This window comes from Mycteria americana, chromosome 7 (assembly GCF_035582795.1).
Source record: "Mycteria americana isolate JAX WOST 10 ecotype Jacksonville Zoo and Gardens chromosome 7, USCA_MyAme_1.0, whole genome shotgun sequence".
NCBI lineage: Eukaryota > Metazoa > Chordata > Aves > Ciconiiformes > Ciconiidae > Mycteria > Mycteria americana.
This window is the reverse complement of record NC_134371.1, coordinates 57,426,714-57,444,333: the sequence shown is the minus strand read 5'-3', so window position 1 is coordinate 57,444,333 and position 17,620 is coordinate 57,426,714. Positions and strand designations below refer to the sequence as shown.

Genomic DNA, 17,620 nt, shown 5'->3' with positions numbered 1-17,620 from the left:
ATGCACTGGGGACACGTGTGCTGGGGACACGGACTCCACCCCCCGCACAACTGTCCATCACTGGAGACAGTTTGGATAATCACTGAGAAGTTGAGTCAAGCTTCTTCTAATTGATTAATCAATAGCCTTAATTGAGTTGAGACTCTTTAATGGATAGCTCCACCACTGCTTTCCCCTTTGCTGGCGCTGCCCTGACCTCCCACCAAACACCTCTCGCTGTGGCTGGCCTCCACTGAGGCGGTGCTGCCGCTGGGCGCTCCCAAACTGCTGTGAATTGCTGGGGCTTGCAGCGGGCCACGGGGCTGGGGGCTGCGGAGGGCTTCTGCCACGGTCACGGAGGAACCGGAGCATGCAGAGCTCCCCAGGCACAGGCAGGCAGGTGAGAGCCCCCAGAAACAGGCTCAGCACAAGGGGCCGCAAAACGTCCACGGCTCATGGTGCCACCTCTGCCAGCCACGGCACAGCCCCTGGGCAGCCATGGGCCGGACCGGACAGACACCCGCCCCGTGCAGCCTGCGAGCTGTGTCTGGAGGTGCAGAGAGCAGGACAGGGACTGGGGACGCGGGGCTGGTCACGGGCACCGCAGAAGTCGGACTCCCCGCACACCAGAGCCACAGCTCTGCGGAAGCGGAGATGAACATTTTATGGTAAAATATGCAGAGCGTGGGACAAAAGAGAAAGCATTTCTTGCATAATGAGACGCTGTTAGAGACAAGCTCCCCAGGAAACCAATTAACACGGCGCTTTGTGTATGTCAGGCCAACACCTGGCAAAAACAGCTTTCCCAGGGAGGACGCCAGCCGCGCCGTGCGACGGCCGCCCCCGGCAAGCCCCTGTCCCGCAGCCCCTGTGATGAAGACAGCAGCCCCGCCTGTGTCACAGGCGGCGTGAGGCCGGCTCTGCCTGCTGGGGTGCGGCGTGGGGCTGCTGACCCACACGGGCCCCCCCCGTGGGCCCCACGCACCGGCATGGCTGCGGAAGCGCGCTGGAGCCGTGCCCTGCTGCACGCTCCAGGGCAGGGTGCCGCGGGCGTTGGGCCGTGAGCTGCCGGGGAGAGGCTGCGCTCCAGCACTGCCCCCGCTGGCGGGGGTCGCTCACCCCGGGCCCCCCCAGCAGCCCCACGGGTGGGCCGTCGCCGCCCGCAGCCGCCGCTGCCCACGCGGGACGAAGCAGCCGCGCCGCCCGCGCCCCCGTCACGCGGCGGCGCGCTCCCGCGCCGCCTCGGCCCCGCCCCTACTCCGCATAGCCCCGCCCCGCGCGGCCCCGCCCCGCCCCGCCGGCCGCCATGGCGCTGCGCTTCTCCGCCAACCTCTCGTGGCTCTTCCCGGAGCTGCCGGCGCTGCCGGCGCGGCTGGAGGCGGCGGCGGCCGCCGGGTTCGGGGCGGCGGAGGCGGCCTGGCCGGCGGGCTGCCCGGCCCGGGCGCTGCGGGCCGCGGCGGAGCGGGCGGGGGTGCGGATCGTCCTCCTCAACACCCCTCCCGGTACCGCCGCGTCCCCCGGGCTGCGTGGGGGGGGGAGGGCGGGGGGTGCCCCGCCGCCGCTGACCCCGCCGCTCTCTCCTAGGGGACCAGGAGGCGGGCGAGATGGGGCTGGCGGCCGTGCCCGGGCGCCAGGCCGCCTTCCGCCAGGGCCTGGCCGCGGCGGTGCAGTACGCCAAGGCGGTGGGCTGCCCCAGGTAGGTGCGAGGCAGGGTCCGCTCCCGCCGTGCCCCGGCTGCCCCGGCCCCGCGGCGGCGGGTTCCCGGCCCCGGCGGCACCAGAGCGGGCCGCCTGCTCCAGCTCCTCAGAGCAGGGCTCGCCCTCTGCAGCACGGTGCCTCCGTCCCGCTGGGTCACGGAGCCGCTCCCGGGCAGCGTCTCCCTGCTTGGCTCCCTCGGGCGGGCGCCGGTTCATTGCAGACCCCTGCGGGCAGGGCCACGGCCTTAACGCGCTTGCCGGGAGCAGCCCCAAAGCGGGCAGGCACCCTCGTCCAACCCTGCCGTTCCCTGTGGTGGCTCTTGTCTGCGGCTCTGCACAACAGTCCCCGTGATAATCCTCCCTTTTTCCTCCCCGATTATACCAGTCGTTTCCCCCGGGACACCACAACAGTTGCTTTATTGAAGGCCACGCTGATCACAGCACAGCAGAGACGCTGTAAGAGATGCAATTAGCCGGGCACAACCCCCTTCAGAAAACCAACGTGACCCTTTTATTCCGTGTACTTTACATCATTGCTTCCCTTAGAAACGCAGTCCAAAGCCCTGTGGAGGGCATGGGCCAGGCAGGCCAGGGGTTGCCCAGACCCATCTGCGCTCTCTGGTAATGGGCAGAGTGAAGAGGTTTTTGTTTCCACTGTACGTCCTCCCCAAACGGTCGCTGAAGAGCCTTGCTCTTGCCCGGCCCTTGAGCTCTGCACACAGCCTGGCGTAGCCCAGCACTGGCCACCGTCCCCTCCCTGCTCTAAGCTAGCAAGTGGTGAGACAAGGCATCCGACCTGCCCCTGGCAGAGGCAGCATGCCTGCTGCCCATCCTGCTGGCCTTGGGGCAGCCCCAGGAGCGAGAACCCAAGAAAGCTCCAGCCTTGGGGTAGAAGAGCTGGAGGTAGCTGGCAAAAGAGGGAAGAATCAAGGTCTGCCGTTTGTCAGGCAAAAGGTTCAAAGATGTCCCTCTGCATATGGAGGTGGGATGGCGCAGGTTTGTGTCCCTGCAGCTTGCTGGCACCTGTCATGCCTCCTGCACAGGAGATGGCTCCTACCCCCTCCTGTGTCTGCTTCCCCAGCCTGGCCCTGTTTTCCATCGGCAGAGGAAGGTGTATGAGATCCAACCAGCTGCTTGGAGACTGGATCAGCTGCCTGCGGCTGATGTCTCTGTGTCTGCAGGATCCACCTGATGGCTGGGCGGGTTCCCCTGGGAGTAGACCGGGCAGCACTGGCAGGCAAGATGGAAACCACCTTCATTGAGAATCTCAGATACGCTGCTGACCTCCTGGCCCAGGTAAGTGGGGAACGGGTCCTGCTCTGTGGGTGCAGCTCTTAGGGTACTGAGGATGGAGAATCCCCCAGCAGCCTGGCACAGGGGGGAGTGCTCCCTGCTGCAGAGGTGACAGGATGCTCCGCAGGGTGACATTACTGTGTTACAGGAAGACATGATCGGACTGGTGGAGCCTATTAACAACCGCATCACTGACCCTCGCTACTTTCTGAACACACCGCACCAAGGTAAGGCAGACATCTCTCCCCAAAGTCTCCTTCAAGGGAGGAGAAGGATCCCCCATGTCTGAAAAGCAGGAGGTTGCCTCAACTGCAGGGAGATGCTGAGGGAGCACAGCTGATGAATGGGAGTCTCAGGGCTTCACCATGAAGCTTCCAGCCTGGGCGTGATGGTCTCTCATTTCTTGCACCCTTAGCTGCTGCCATCCTGGAGAAGGTGGGACGGCCCAACCTGAAGCTGCAGCTGGTGAGTCAGTACTGAAGATCTCCAGGGTCCACCCTCTACCAGGGAACCTTGCACAGGCCAACAGGGGAGTCCCAGGGGCTGTTGGCTTGTTATCTCCTCCTGGGGACATGGGATGGGACAGAGACCGTAGCACAGCCATCCTCGACTGCTCACTGCTGACGAGCTGCACCATCTGTCTCCTCTCTCCTCCACAGGACCTCTTTCACTGCCAGATCATGGATGGGAATTTGTCACACAACCTGGAGACATACTTCTCACACATCGGTAACACCCTGCACCCAACTGGCTCCTCTGTGGCCATGGGGCAGGAGTGACTTTGAGATGGGGCCCTACTGCCCCATGCTCTGCTGTGGCTGGTGGGGGGCAAGGGTCTGCTCTTGGGTCACCTTGTCGCATGCCTAGAAAAGGTTGCAGGCAGGGCTGCCTCGGGCAGAGCATCTCCCATTCCCTCCCTAGGTCATATCCAGATTGCACAGGTGCCAGGGCGGCACGAGCCCGACAGCCCTGGGGAGTTGAACTTCCCCTACCTCTTCAAGCTCCTGGAGTCCCTTGGCTACACTGGCTACGTGGGGTGTGAGTATGCTCCGAAAGGTGAGTGGGCCTGTGGGTGATCTGAGCCCCACTGGCAGGCCCCAACATGGACCAGCTGGCTGGGGACTGTGCAAAGGCAGGCATGTCCTGGGGCATGGCCGGCAGTGGGCATCGGCGTCCCTACCTGGGGATGAGAGCCCTGCCCAGAACAGCAGCGGCTCCAGCTTGCCTGGGGGTGCCAGCAGGAGACCGTGTCTGTCACTGCAGGAGACACTCTGGAAGGTTTGGGCTGGCTGCGCTCATACTGGGAGAGCCGAGGCCTGCAGCATGGTGGGACCACCAAGGCAGCAGAGTAAAACAAGGAAAACATTCGAATAAAAGTCAAAGCAATGGCTTAACAGAGAAATATCTGTCTTCTCTATGACTTGGGGCAAAGTTAGGAGCATCTATGTCCTATTGCCCTTCTCCAGCCCCTGCTGGGCCAGCCCCAGCAGTTGGACCCTCATCTACTCGAGCACCATCTGCAGCATGTCGTATTTGGGGATGGCTTGGGCACCACTGTAGGTGGCTTGAGGTACACAGGGGCACCTTCACCTCCAGGCTGCAGGGGTGTCCAGGGAGAGGTTTCCAGTTCCCCCTGCTGAGGGGAGCATTCTCTCCTTGGGAAGGGCATGAATTTTCCCAGCCCAGCTCCAGCTGCTGCCTGGAGTTGTGGCAAGAGGGCTCTGGGCTTCCTAGTCCTGCAGTTCTCAAGGCTGCTGCCAGTGCCCAGCACTCGCCCTGCAGCAGGTGGGGAAAAGTGAAGCGAGCAGCCCCCTCGCAGGCTGCCTGAACCAAGGTGACAGGCTGGGGGCTGCACGCCCTGCTGCTCCTGCCCCAGAGCAAGTATGAGACTCCAGTGCAAACCCAGCCAGCCCCACAGCCAGGGTTGCCTCTGCATCCCCTAGGGGAGGCTTTCTACATCCTAGCCTATGGCACCTGAGTGGGGATGTGGTTCAGTTTATTTCACAGATATATCAATGGCTTTAATGTACATCTCCATAAAACCTTCCCCTGGTCCAGTTCACCCTTCTTGTCCCATTCGGTGCTCTCCTGATGAAAGCAAAGGGTCAGAAGTAGGCAGCCTCACTGCCCAGAGCTCTGAAGTCCAGAAGTCTTTCTGCCTAAAGCCAGAGGGTGCTGCCCTGTGCAGAAGACGTGCTGTGTGTGCTCCTCTGTGCCTTCCTGGCAGGCAGAACCCACCTGCAGATGCCAAAGCCATGTCCCTGAGAGCCCCTCTGCTTCAGCCAAGCCACAGCAGCCAGGCTCCTGCCCTTGTGGTTCGGTTCAAGGTAATCGGTATCAAACCCACCGAAAACAGCGCACCAAGGGCCACACCAGCCAGCCAGCGAGTGACAGAGGTACAGCTGAGGCTGAAGCCCAAGAAGAGGAGGCAGGCTGCCCTCACCCATCCCCAGGCTCCTCAGTTCAGTACCCATGCATGCTGCTAGCAGCGCTGCCTGCACTGCCGGAGCACAGGTCCCCCCCCCAAGGCCTGTTCCTCCCCGTTGTCACCCATGGCACAGCCGTGCTGAGAGGTCCAGTACGTGTATCGCTCCAGGATGCGGGTGCCAGTGCTAGAGCAGGCCTGTCCAGAGGTTGAAGCAGGCAGTGTTAATGACTGACTCCAGGTGGTGGTACGTGGACACAAGCTGTGGCAGAGGGCTCTCGCTGTTCTGGGGCTGCACTGGGAACGGCTCCCGGAAAACCACGGTGAGGCTCTGCTGAGAAGGAAGAGTAGGTCAGGGGACAGGATTCAGACAAGCACTGTGCAGTCCCTAGCCCAGATGCGTGGGCACTTGCTTGGCTCTCAGGCAGATCCTGGGAGAAGTCCCAAAATGCCAACAGCACTAAGCTAGTGCCTCCTCCTGTGACAGAGGATGTTTGAGCCTCCTCCTAATGCTCCTGGTGGAAATTAGGTGCAAGGACTTGCCCACCAACCCCAGCAGCAGCCTCAGGAGAGGAAGGGATCCTACTGCCTCCACAGTAACAGGGGCTTCCAGGGAAATCAGAGGGAAATTTCTTCTTCTAAGACAAAGAGTAGGAGTGCAACAAATGGGGAAGGGGAGGAGATTAAATGTAATAACTGCAATCCTGAAAATAAATGCTGGCTGCTCCATTCTCATTAGTGACTGTACTGACAAGGCAGGGCAAGGGCAGAGGGGGGCAGAGAACAGGGTTCAGAACAGAAGGTTGCAGGAGCTGAAGCAGGAAAAAAAAAAAAAAAAGTGAGCAACTCAGTGCACCGAGATCAGCATCATGGAGGCAAGACATGGGGACTGGATGTTCTCCAGAGCTGAAAACCCAGCACATCCAGTAGCCAGGGTCCCCTAACAAACTCGTAAAGCCATGAGAACAGCTGTGTAACTGCAAAACAGCAAATGCACCACCATCATTTAAGAGGGAAGAGAAAGTGATTTGCGAGCATAACTCCGGCAGCGTGAAAGGCTTCAGAGCAGGCTTGGAGAAAAAGAACCACGAGGAAAATGCAGCTCAGTGTTACCAAAGTGATGTGCTAGTGCTAGAGTTCTCTTTGATAAGGTAATATTTCTAGACAAAAGGAATCACGGTATATCTTATCTGAGCTTCAGGAAGGATTTGATGTAGTGCCACATGGGAAATTTAGGTAAGCTGAAAAGATAGGAATTAACGCAAAAATTATAAAGTGAAGATGGTAGTGCTGAAAGGAGAAGTGGCAGGGTGGGGAGAGGTTACAAATGGAGTTCCTCCAGGACAGGTTTTGGGACTCACGTTGCCTCGTACTTTAATGAGTCTGGCACGAAGATGAGGAGCATGCTGATAAAATTTGAGGCACTAATACAAGAGAGGATTGGGATAATGCAAAAAAAGCCCTAGAGACTTCTGAGAGACCACAGGAATGGGACGAATGTTAAGTGGGAAACACAAGGTGAGGAACACGAAGGATTTCTGTTATAAGATGGGAGTCATTGGCAGAGGTGATGGAGAGTCTGGGTGTATCATATCAATGACCACAAGATGACACCTATGACCAGTGAGACATGACCATGAAAAGGCAAATACCACCCTAGGCTGTACCAAAAGGACTGGGCAGGGACAGAAAAGCCTTAGTGCAATTGCAGAAGGCTCTGCTGAGAGTCCTCAGGAATACTGGGTGCAGTCCTGGACACTTGTATTTACAAAGGCTGACCTGAGCCCTGAAGGGCTCTGAAGAGCTCTGAATGACAATGAAGCCATTGGAGAAGGGAAGGCAGGCTTAAGAGCTCGGCTTGCTTAAACACAGCAACATGGACTTAGCAAAAATTCCACCTTCAGATGTGGAGGTGAATCCAGGGGACCGGGGAGGAACCGGGTACCTGCACAGTAAAGAGCAGTTTCAGCTCTGAGCTACCACTGGCATGAAGAGGATAGAACTGGCCATGACAAAAGCTCCAGCACAAAATGGGAAAGGCTCTTCACCATCAGGTGGCAGGAGGCACTGAGCAGCCTTCCAGCAGGCACCACCTCTTCTGCCTCCTCTACCTGCTTTTAAGAAGGATTGTGATTTATTTACAGAGGGATCAGATATGCTGCAGCCTCTGCAAAAGCCTCACTGTAGACTGAAGCGTCTTGTAGATCCCCTGCTCTCACATGGAGCTGCATTCCCTGTGACCCATCCTGCACCCTACCTGGGAGCACAGCAGAAAGCAGAGTATTTTTGCCCTCAAGTCCAATGAAGGCCAAGGCCTGTGCAGGTTTGCTGGGACCCTCACAGTGTAGGTCCCCTTCCTTTCTGCCCAGGTAGGAGCAGCCTGCAGCACCTGTGACCCCTCCCAGCCAGACCCAGTGTGCTCTGGCTTTGGACTGAATACAGAAGGACTCTTTAGCTTGGAGAGACAGCTGAGAGCATGATCCTAAAGGAATCCTGTGAAGGAAAAGGGGATCAACTGCTCACTGTTTTCCAATACAAGAACAAAGGGGCATGACATGAAAAAAGAAGGAGGTTCAAAAACAAGCCAAGGAAGGTAGCTCTTCACCTAGACTGTAATTGCATCATGGAGCAGCAAGTCAGGGGAAATAATGAATGCCACAAATTAACCAAAGGAAATAAAGCTGCGGAGGGCTGTTAAATAAATGCAAAGGCCACCTCTAGCTCAGGGCAGGCCTGGGCCACAGTTTGTCAGATGCTGGGACAGTTGTTGGGAAAGGTGTTAACAAGCTTCTTGACTTGCTCTTATTCTCCCCATGGGCACCTGCCCTTGGCAACTGCTGGATGAATCTAGACAGACTCCCAGCCTGAGCCAATATAGCTGCTCTTACGTTCCCAAGTTCTTACCGTCTTTCCTGAATGGGAATCGAGAAACACAAGAACGAAGCAATCCGTGAACTTCTGGTTGAGCACAACCTGTCAAGAGAGCCACAGCACACATTGCAAAGGAGACAGCACAAACCCCAGGACAGGGATACGAACAACGCCCACCCAGGGACGTGTTGACGTGCAGGACAAGTGGCATGATAGAGCTGTGAAGATGCAAGTCTGCCTGGCTCACAGGTGACACTGCCAAACCATGGGGCTATATGTGGCATGAGGCTCTGGGTGTGAAGAGTGTCATGCCTGCATGGGGACAGACAGACACTGCTGTCCCACAGGAGCACACACCTCATGCTGCACCAGTAGCAGAGCGCAACACCATGACAGTGTCCACATCGTCCTGACAGCACGTGCCAGGCTCACGCTGAGAGAAACCACAGCAGGTAGGGGCCCTGGACAGGGGAGAGAGGCTGCAGGTGGGTGACAGTGTATTGGGTTTGTGTGGCAAGGTTTTGGTAGCGGGGGGGCTACAGGGGTGGCTTCTGTGAGAAGCTGCTAGAAGCTTCCCCTATGTCTGACAGAGCCAATGCCAGCCAGCTCCAAGATGGACCCGCTGCTGGCCGAGGCTGAGCCCATCACCGACGGTGGTAACACCTCTGGGATAACATATTTAAGAAGGGGAAAAAAAAAACTGTGCAACTGCAGCCAGAGAGAGGAGTGGGAATATGTGAGAGAAACAACTCTGCAGACACCAAAGTCAGTGAAGGAGGGGGAGGATGTGCTCCAGGCGCGGGAGCAGAGATTCCCCTGCAGCCCACGGTGAAGGCCATGGTGAGTCAGGCTGTCCCCCTGCAGCCCATGGAGGTGAACGGTGGAGCAGATCTCCACCTGCAGCCCATGGAGGACCCCACGCTGGAGCAGGTGGATTTGCTCGAAGGAGGCTGTGACCCCATGAGAAGCCCATGCTGGAGCAGTCTGTTCCTGAAGAACTGCACCCTGTGGAAGGGGCCCACGCTGGAGCCTTTCGTGAAGAACTGCAGCCCATGGGAAGGATTCACGTTGAAGAATTTCGTGGAGGACTGTATCCCATGGGAGGGACCCCACGCTGGAGCAGGGGAAGAGTGTGAGGAGTCCTCCCCCGAGGAAGAAGGAGCGGCAGAGGCGTGTGATGAACTGACCGCAGCCCCCATTCCCCGTCCCCCTGCACCGCAGGGGGGGAGGAGGTAGAGAAAATCAGGAGTAAAGTTAAGCCTGGGAAGAAGGGAGGGGTGGGGGGGAAGGTGTTTTAAGATTTAGTTTTTATTTTCTCATTACCTTACTCTGATTTGATTAGCAATAAATTAAACTAATTTCCCCAAGTTGAGTCTGTTTTGCCCATGACAGTAATTGGTGAGTGATCTCCCTGCCCTTATCTCGACCCACAAGCCTTTCATTATATTCTCTCTCTCCTGTCCAGCTCAGGAGGGGAGTGATAGAGCGGCTTTGGTGGGCACCTGGCATCCAGGCAGGGTCAACTCACCACAGATGGGCTGGGACTTACCAGATACTGGGTTCCAGTTTCAGCATTGTGGAAGTGCCGACAGCTCTGAGGAAAGCGGCTCAACAGCACTTTGATGAGGCTCTGGTACCAGGAGACTGTCATGGTGAGGAAGCATCCCTGCAGGCATGGAAAAGGGCTGATTTCAGCCTCCCTCTAGCCATGGGACCAGCAGCCATAATGCTACAGCAGTCTTCAGACCCCAAATCAGATGCATCCATCACAGCCCACTGAGGAACGCTGACCCAGACCTATCCACTCTCCATAGATGGGTCCATGCAGCCTCCCCCTTCCCCTGCCAGCTAGGAGCTATGTTCCTGCCTCTATCTTCCCACCAAGCAGCAAGAGATGTGCCCTGCAGGCCCTTCACCCGGCGCCCCACTCCCTCCCCAGAGCAGAACAGCAGCTGCTGTGCACCATGACTCCATCCCTGCTGCTCACCAGCTGGGGATCAACATCAGCAATGGATTTCCCATGCACGGCGTCGAGCAGCTCCTCCAGCTCCACCAGTGAGAGCTTGCCCAGCTTCAGCTTGTCAGAAGCCAGAGGCTCCAGGAGGAAGAGGCGCTTCCAGAGGTTGTCCCTGCGGCAGTGGCACTTGGCCAGCTGCACCATGCTGCTGAGCTGCTTCTGGGCTGAGGCCACCTCGGAGGCCAGTAAGGGGAAGAGCGGCGAGGTGTAGAAGAGCCCAGGCCCCAGTTTGACTTGCGTGCCCCCCGCGTAGAACTCGCTGCTGTCCTCCATGTCCTGCCACAGCTCCCGCTCTGCCGGCTGCTGCCGCCCCAGGCTTGTCTCCGGCTCCGCTGCCTCCCACGCTGCCCGGCCCACCACAGGCTCCAGCACTTCCCGCTGCAAGCGCGGCAGCTTCTTGAAGCGTCGCATATCGGCCGTGAGCCGGGGGAAGAGCTCCCGCTGGCTAGTCATGATGACGTAGAAGCGCAAGCTGAGAGCAAGGAGACACTTGTGACCTGGGGAAGGGCTGCTCCCTTCTCAGCTGGTCTGCAAATGAATCATAGGCCTCTCTGTCCCTGCCAGTAAGGGTGCTTCTCTGCGCAGACAAGGACAGATATCACACTACCCAGTTCCCTGCGAGGATCCTCCCCAGAGAGCAGCAAACCTGCCTGTGATGTCCCAGACAGAGCCAGTCCCTCCCAGGGCCCCCCTCCCCAGCCAGGAAGCTTTGGTGTCATGTCTCTGGGCCCCCAGTACTCACCGGAGCATACGTCTCTCTGCCTCACTCTGCTCCTCAAATGGTGCTGCACTGTGACACACCAGAAGGGACACATCAAAGTCATCATGATGACGCAGACCTTCAGAGTCCTTGTAGGAGCCCGAGCTAGGAGGAAAAGCACATCAGCATGAAGGGGACCTCACTTTGTTCCACCAGAGCTCTTGATCACAACAGAAGTATTGGGCATGGGGAATTCGACACAGCAGGACTCCTCAAAATTGCTATGGGAATGTCAAATGCATGTGCACACATGCACAGCACCCCTGTTGGCCATCTCAGAAAAGCCGGGCAGAACTGCTGCCTGGCACCATGCAGAACAGTCAGCTTTGCTGGCACCTTGGGGCAGCGTTCCCAGGACTGGGGCGTGCCCACCAATCTCCAGCAGCTCGAGGAACTTGCAGCGGATGCACTCACCTGTTCCAAATAGAGACCAGTGCATACTCGTTCTGCTCTGTGCCTGGTGTCCCCTTCTTGTTGTCACTGCCCGTGGCTGGCCGGGCCATGCGTAGGGGTTTCATGTGGTAGGTGTTGGCATGGTCAGCGATGTAGTTGTACAGCTGGTGTGCAGTGATCATGTTGGTGGGCAGGGCCAGCATGCCTAGTGGAAGAGGACACATTGCTATCACAAGAGATGCTCAGTGCCTCTCACCTGGGCAGAGCAGCATCCTACAAACTACTCTGGTGGACAGAGCTCTAGACCAACCCACCTCCCTTCCACAACAGGGCAGCAAGGACTTCCCCTGGAGCTGGGCCCCTCCACGTCACCCTCTCCCTGTCACCTCCCTGGATATGCCAAAAGTCAGGTTTATTTGTAAAGCACTTGGAAACCTTTTGCCAAGTTATGAGCTGGTGATCAGCCCCAGACTGATCACATGTTGAGCTACATACCTTGGAAAACGTGGTTGCGGCCAAATTTGGGGATGTCAGGGTGGTGGGCAATGAAATCCTCCAGGAAGCTGGTGAGATGGTAGCCCTGGCGGAGAGTCATGTGGGAACCCAGCAGATACTGGTGGACTATACGCAAGTGGAAGTCGTAGCTGAATGAATGCACGTGCATGAGGTCCCGCACCTTGTCACACTCCTCCGTGAAGAGCATAGAGAGCTGCGGAGGGACAGGGAGTCAAGGCAGGAATGTTACCAGGCACCTCACACCCTCCTGCAAAGCCCTGCTGACAGCAAGGCATGGCAGAGCCAGCGCAGCTACCCCTGCCACGACACCAGAGCAGGATGCAGCCGAAAAGCTGTGTGCACAGTGCAAATAGCAGACCTGCAGGCCTGGCCCCAAGGGATCCAGCTTGGTGGCTCCTTCCACGCTTGACCCCACTCCTGGTCTACAGTAGCAGCACAGACTGATAGGCACTGCCTCCTTTTTGGCATGAGGTTCATCACCCCCCTTGAGCTGAACGCCACGTGGCTGTGAAGGAGGACACAGCCTCCTTTCAGCTGAGCGCTGCTCTGCACTGCCTAGTCCCTGAGCTGGTACAGGACATGCTGGGGCTGGGGACCCAGCAAATTCTGGATCTACAGGCAAAGACTGATTCTCTGAATGTCCCCTGAGAGCAGGGGGCAGCACAGGGGCCTGTAGGGAGTGGTTGGACACAGAGATGGGCAACAGCAGAACTGCTAATGCCCTGTGCTCAGTAACTAACAAGGACCCAGGCTGGATGCTGGGAAGCCAGATCCAGTGGTGGCTGGTGTGTCACAGCTGTGCCCAAAGGGAGGGCCCCTCTGGCACACGGCCATCACCTCTGCCCAGCGTGCCAGTCCTTCACCGGGGCAGCACCAGCCTTCACACACACACACACCGCTGCCCGTGCCCCCACCACAACTGCAGCTACGGTGCCAGGGGACAGCATTGGTGAAGGCCTCAGCCTTGCCCAAGTGCCAGAAGCCCACAGTGTTAATGTCTTTTGGTTCTCTTGACACCTTTGGGCAGTTGACCCACACCATAATCCCTTGGTTTAAGAAGGGGCAAGCAGGGAAAACCAGCAGGCAGGAGGCATTGGCATGAGAACAGGCTGCCCTCGCTCTCTGCACCACCCGCGTTGCTGCTGCCATGAGCCAGAGGGCAACCCGCAGAGCCAGGATAAGCCCAGAGAGGAGCCTATAGCTCTGCCCCAGGAAAGGCAGGGTGAAGAGCAAGAAACACAAGGCGCTGCCCCCATGCCAGCACCTGGGGCCCACCCCATCCTCCTCCCAAGCTGTGCTGCCCACTCTGGTATGTACTGCTACGGAAGGCACTGGCACAGGAGGCAAGAGGCAGCTCCCGCAGCCGGGCACTGGGGCAGGAAGCGTGGAAGCACAGCCAGTGGGAGGTTCAGCCCTGCACTGGCAGGTCCTGCCATGCCCAGCACAGCAGTGGGAGGAGAGGACATACCGCAGACTCAGAGACGGAGCTGGGTCCCATGCAGCTCTTGCTGCGAGCTCTGGCTGTAAGAGTGCCCTGATGGAGAGAGATGCACAGCCAGTGGGAAGAGGGACAAGGCACTGCCCAGTCCTGTTCCTGCATCCAGCCTGTCCTGCACAGGCCCAGGGTGGGACAAGGGGAGAGAAGGGGCACAGGAGCCCAACTGTCCTATCTGGGGGAATTCTGGGCTAGTCCCAGCATGTGGGAAGGCTGGCCAGGCCCCTGCAGCAAGCCCCACACCTCTCACCCGCTGCTCCCAGGGCCATCCCCTCCCACTGCAAAACCACACAAAGTCTTTTTTCAAGTCAGCCAGAGAGAGCCTGGATGTTCCCTGCAATGCCAGCTGCAGCCTGGTAACCCTGCCCTGTGCACGTGCAGGCTTCCCAGGAAAGGCTCACCAAACCCTCAGGTGAGGCCCTGGCAGGCTCTAAGCTTAGCAGAGCCACTCTTGGCATATATAAGAGGCAGCCTTGCTACAGAGCCACCTTGGAAAGGACAGTATGGTCATGCACGCCTCCTAACTCAGACAGGTTAGGGCTGGCCAGCCTCTAGACAGCCACTCCAGTGCCCTGGGGACAGGCGGGAGACACCCTGACACACCAAAAGAGAAGGGAGCAGACAACCCCATGGTGCTGTAGAGCAAGGCACAGCGTTATCAACAACCAGGGCTCATGGTGCAGAAAGTGATCTCCTCCAGCAAAGGGCAGCCATCCATGTTCCCAGATCCCTGTTCCTATTCCACTTCCCTTTTGTTCCAAGGGAAGCAGACAGCTTCTGGCTTTCCATGCGCTGACTTTCCCTGGAGCAGTCATCTTTGCCAGAATTGCTCCTATTCCTCCCCAGCCTGCTCTATCTTGCTCCCCAAGCTAGGACAAGAGTCATCCTCTTGCCAAACCTCCCACCCCCTTTCACTGCACTCCAGCTCTCCTCAACCAGCAGGCCATGGAGGGCATGAGGCTGCAAAAGGGAGCCTCTGCGTGGTTCTGCTTTTCCAGGAGGAGGGAGCAGAGTTCTCCAGAACTTGCTGCACCTGAAATGCCCACTGTCCCAGAGATCACTGCCTCTCCTGAAGCAGCCCCTGCCCCTGAGGAGCACCGGCTATGCCTGCAAAGCCATTACCTGGGAGTTCACAGACTGGCCCATGGGGATCCGTGAGCACTCCAGCGCATACTGCTTCACACAGAAGTAATAGCCCTGGAGGAAAGAGCACATAAGCACAGCACAGGCCTTGAGCCTCTCCAGGGAAGGAGAACAGTCCCCATGCTTCACCCGCTGGGCTGGGTCCCAGACACTCTTGCTCCATGTTTTGTCTCCCCTCCCATCTGAACCAAGCCAGTCCAGCCAACACATGGTTGAGCATAGAGCACCCTACCTGGTGCTGAGCGTTTGCATCTTTTATTAGCCCCCCTCCAGGCAACTCTTACTGCTCTGAGCCCTGCAGAACCATCCCTAGATGATCCACAGTCCTGCAGGACCATGGAAGAGGCAGGACAAGAAAGGAAGAATCACGCTTTCCTGCTGTACTCCTCCTCATCGCCCACTGTGTCACCTCTGAAGACTGTCCCTGAACTCCCAGAGGTCGTACTTTGTTTCTTGTTCTTTCTTACCTGGAAGGCCAACTCCATCAGCACAATCCCACCCGGAAGAGCTCTCTGTAGGTGATAGGTGGCAACAGCAGGGCTTGTGCTCTGGGAAGAGAAAGACAAAGCTGGAGAGGCTCTCTGGCACAGGAGAGCAGCGCACACAGAGTGTGAGGCTGCCACAAGGCTCTGTGGCAGAGGTGGAAATAGAGGAGCCTCATCAACTGAGCACCCTCACTGGAGGGAGAAGAGCAGACATACCAGAGCTGACTGTGAAAAGAATTCCAACAAACCTAATAAACAGCCTTCAAGAGAGCACACCAGGCACACTGCTCCCATCGCCTCCTGCTTACTAGGACAGAGTGTCTCCAGAGTTTGAGGACACTATGAACTGAGGGGTGATGCTGCCCACAAAACCTCACTCCCACCTCTCCCTGCCAAGCACTCCCCAGACCATCACATCTGCAGTAGCTATCAGAGCCATCCAGTTTGGACTCAGAGCTTAGCTACCAGCAAGTTCACTTGCCCCCTGTTAAGTTGTTCCAGTGGATTGCTCTCTTCCCATTTTAACTGCAAGGTGTTGTCTTGCCCACAATCCTGTACCAACATCAGCCAAAGGCAGGTGCCAGGAAAGTGTCAGAAAAGGGTGAGCAAATGTTATGTGCTCCCATCATCCCTGGGTGATTTCATGAGCCACAGACGGTTTCTGCCTATCCAGCGACTCAGATGGATTTCTCTTCCAGCTACTTACCTATTCTCTCTTGTAAGCTCTTGTGTTCACAAAACCCATGTAAGCTCTTATTGTTCATAAAACCTTTTGATAAAGACCACTGTTGCCTGCTGCACAAAGAAACACTCCCTTTTGCTTTGAAACTGGCTACCAATACTTTTGTTTGATGGTGTCTAGCTGTTGTATAAGACAGCAAGGAGTCAATCCCTTTCCAGGCTAGCTGAGATGTGGTAGAGCTCTGTCCTGTCCCTCCCAAGTTGCCACTTTAGAAATTAAGAGCCTCAGCCTGCTCTCGCAGTAGAGCCATTCTGGGTTTATCTTCTCTGATCTCTTCAACTTCAGCATTCATCTCACTTTAACTAAAGATCCTTCTGTCCCAGAATTGCCCTTCACCATAGATGCTGAAGCTTCTCCGACAGGTAAACCTCCAGAATCACACCCAAAGGCAGCTGTCCTGGCCCCAGGTCACCCTGTTCCTCTTCTGAGCCCCCTCCAAGTTGTTGCCATCGTTTTGAGATTTGCCCTGGTTCCACCCAGTCCCAGGAAGGGACTGCAGGAAGACATGCAGGAGGGCAAGGAGGTCTCATCTGACCCAACATCCCAAAGATGGTGCTGGTCTAGACAGACTCTTTTTTTGGCTTCGGTGCTTTCTCTGTCCTCTCACATCCTTTCTGTCTGAAACTGATTCAAAAGCCAAATCAGGAGAACTGCCCCACTCCACAGCCTGACTTCCATCCCAGTTCCACCCCTCTAACAGACATGCACTCACCTTTGGACTCCCCTCTGCTTTTGGCTTCGTGTAGGAAAAGGACCCTCTCCCCTCCATACCCATTGCTGCCAGAGCTCGGATCCGGCTTGTGCTACTGGAAATGACAGCAGAGAGAGCCCTGAGCACGGGAGCCAGCATCTCCCGTTGTGTCAAACCAGGGCACAGCTCAGTGTGTTGGCCCTTCTCCAACAACAGGGTTCCCAGAAAGTTACTGACCTGCGAGTGGTGGGTGAGGGTGGCCGCACCTGGACCAGAATGAAGCCCATGCTCTGCAGGTACTGGATGTATTGCTGCAAGAAGGCATTGCACATCTCCTGCAGCCAGGGCTCCTCCTTCACCTTGCAGGGCAGTGCTTCCGCTGAGTCACAGCTGTGGCTGCGGTCCCTCCCTGAAGCTGTAGAGTCATTTGAGCGGTGGCGCTTCTGGAAGAGAAAATGATTTCCTAAGGAGACCTGCTGTGTCTGGCCCCAGCAGGTGACACTCGCTGGGACACCACCAGCTGCTCTGATTAGGCGGAGGGCAGATCTCCCTCTACCAGAGAGCACTAACAGGTGGTTCCTCAAACACTGTCCTAGTGCATGTGCTGAAACACAAGATCCAAATTTTACCCAGCCATGGACTGACCTAACAGCACTTCAATAGACTGCAGGAAGAGGTGCCCTGGCAGAAGGGGATAAATCACATCTCCCCCCACAAAACGGCTTCCACAAAGTTTTAGTGGCTCACAACTGGTTCATGCAAAGCTCAACAGAGCTTTAGCTCCTACTGCCATGGTAAGAATCCAATCCCCTTATGAATCCCGCTGACTTCTTAGGATTTACTAGTAGTTCAGTAGCACTGAATAGGAATAGTGTTTCCTTTTAACCATTTTCAGTTCTCCTTTTGGCGTCTTGAATACTCCTTATATTTGTGCTGTGAGAGACTGAGGTGTCTTTTCTTGATCTCTCTACTTCAAGCCTGTGGCTCTTTTACATATTTTTATCTGCCCTTTCATTCACCTACCCCAGTAGCAGTCTCTTTACCTGGGGTCTCTCTGGCTACTCTCTGACCTTCTCCGAGTCTCTCTAGTTTAGTGCCTTTGTCACAAGATGC

General features: G+C 56.9%; 2 protein-coding genes across 12 annotated transcripts in view; one reads left to right on the top strand and one right to left on the bottom strand.

Moving 5' to 3' along the window:
* The first annotated feature begins 1,267 nt into the window (after positions 1 to 1,267).
* Positions 1,268 to 4,377, top strand: HYI (hydroxypyruvate isomerase (putative)). The gene is made up of 8 exons (XM_075508588.1): positions 1,268 to 1,481; positions 1,564 to 1,675; positions 2,858 to 2,972; positions 3,118 to 3,196; positions 3,385 to 3,434; positions 3,629 to 3,698; positions 3,891 to 4,025; positions 4,233 to 4,377. The coding sequence occupies exons 1-8, from the start codon at positions 1,286 to 1,288 to the stop codon at positions 4,319 to 4,321; spliced, it is 846 nt and encodes a 281-aa protein (XP_075364703.1). The 5' UTR covers positions 1,268 to 1,285; the 3' UTR covers positions 4,322 to 4,377.
* A 546-nt stretch (positions 4,378 to 4,923) lies between these two features.
* The window catches only part of SZT2 (SZT2 subunit of KICSTOR complex), a 63,942-nt gene continuing 51,245 nt past the window's right edge, over positions 4,924 to 17,620 (bottom strand). For 4 of the 11 annotated variants that reach the window (XM_075508577.1, XM_075508580.1, XM_075508579.1 and 1 more), the window contains 12 exons: positions 16,745 to 16,950; positions 16,529 to 16,622; positions 15,057 to 15,137; positions 14,569 to 14,643; positions 13,420 to 13,485; positions 11,931 to 12,144; positions 11,457 to 11,640; positions 11,025 to 11,147; positions 10,253 to 10,754; positions 9,815 to 9,931; positions 8,299 to 8,367; positions 4,924 to 5,728 (listed from right to left, as the gene is read on the bottom strand). In XM_075508577.1, the coding sequence (XP_075364692.1) occupies positions 5,582 to 5,728; positions 8,299 to 8,367; positions 9,815 to 9,931; positions 10,253 to 10,754; positions 11,025 to 11,147; positions 11,457 to 11,640; positions 11,931 to 12,144; positions 13,420 to 13,485; positions 14,569 to 14,643; positions 15,057 to 15,137; positions 16,529 to 16,622; positions 16,745 to 16,950 (1,878 nt within the window). In that variant the 3' untranslated portion in view covers positions 4,924 to 5,581. Of the gene's footprint in view, positions 5,729 to 8,298; positions 8,368 to 9,814; positions 9,932 to 10,252; positions 10,755 to 11,024; positions 11,148 to 11,456; positions 11,641 to 11,930; positions 12,145 to 13,419; positions 13,486 to 14,568; positions 14,644 to 15,056; positions 15,138 to 15,780; positions 16,441 to 16,528; positions 16,623 to 16,744; positions 16,951 to 17,620 lie in introns of those variants that run through there. The other 7 variants (XM_075508578.1, XM_075508581.1, XM_075508583.1 and 4 more) reach the window with 5 other exon arrangements.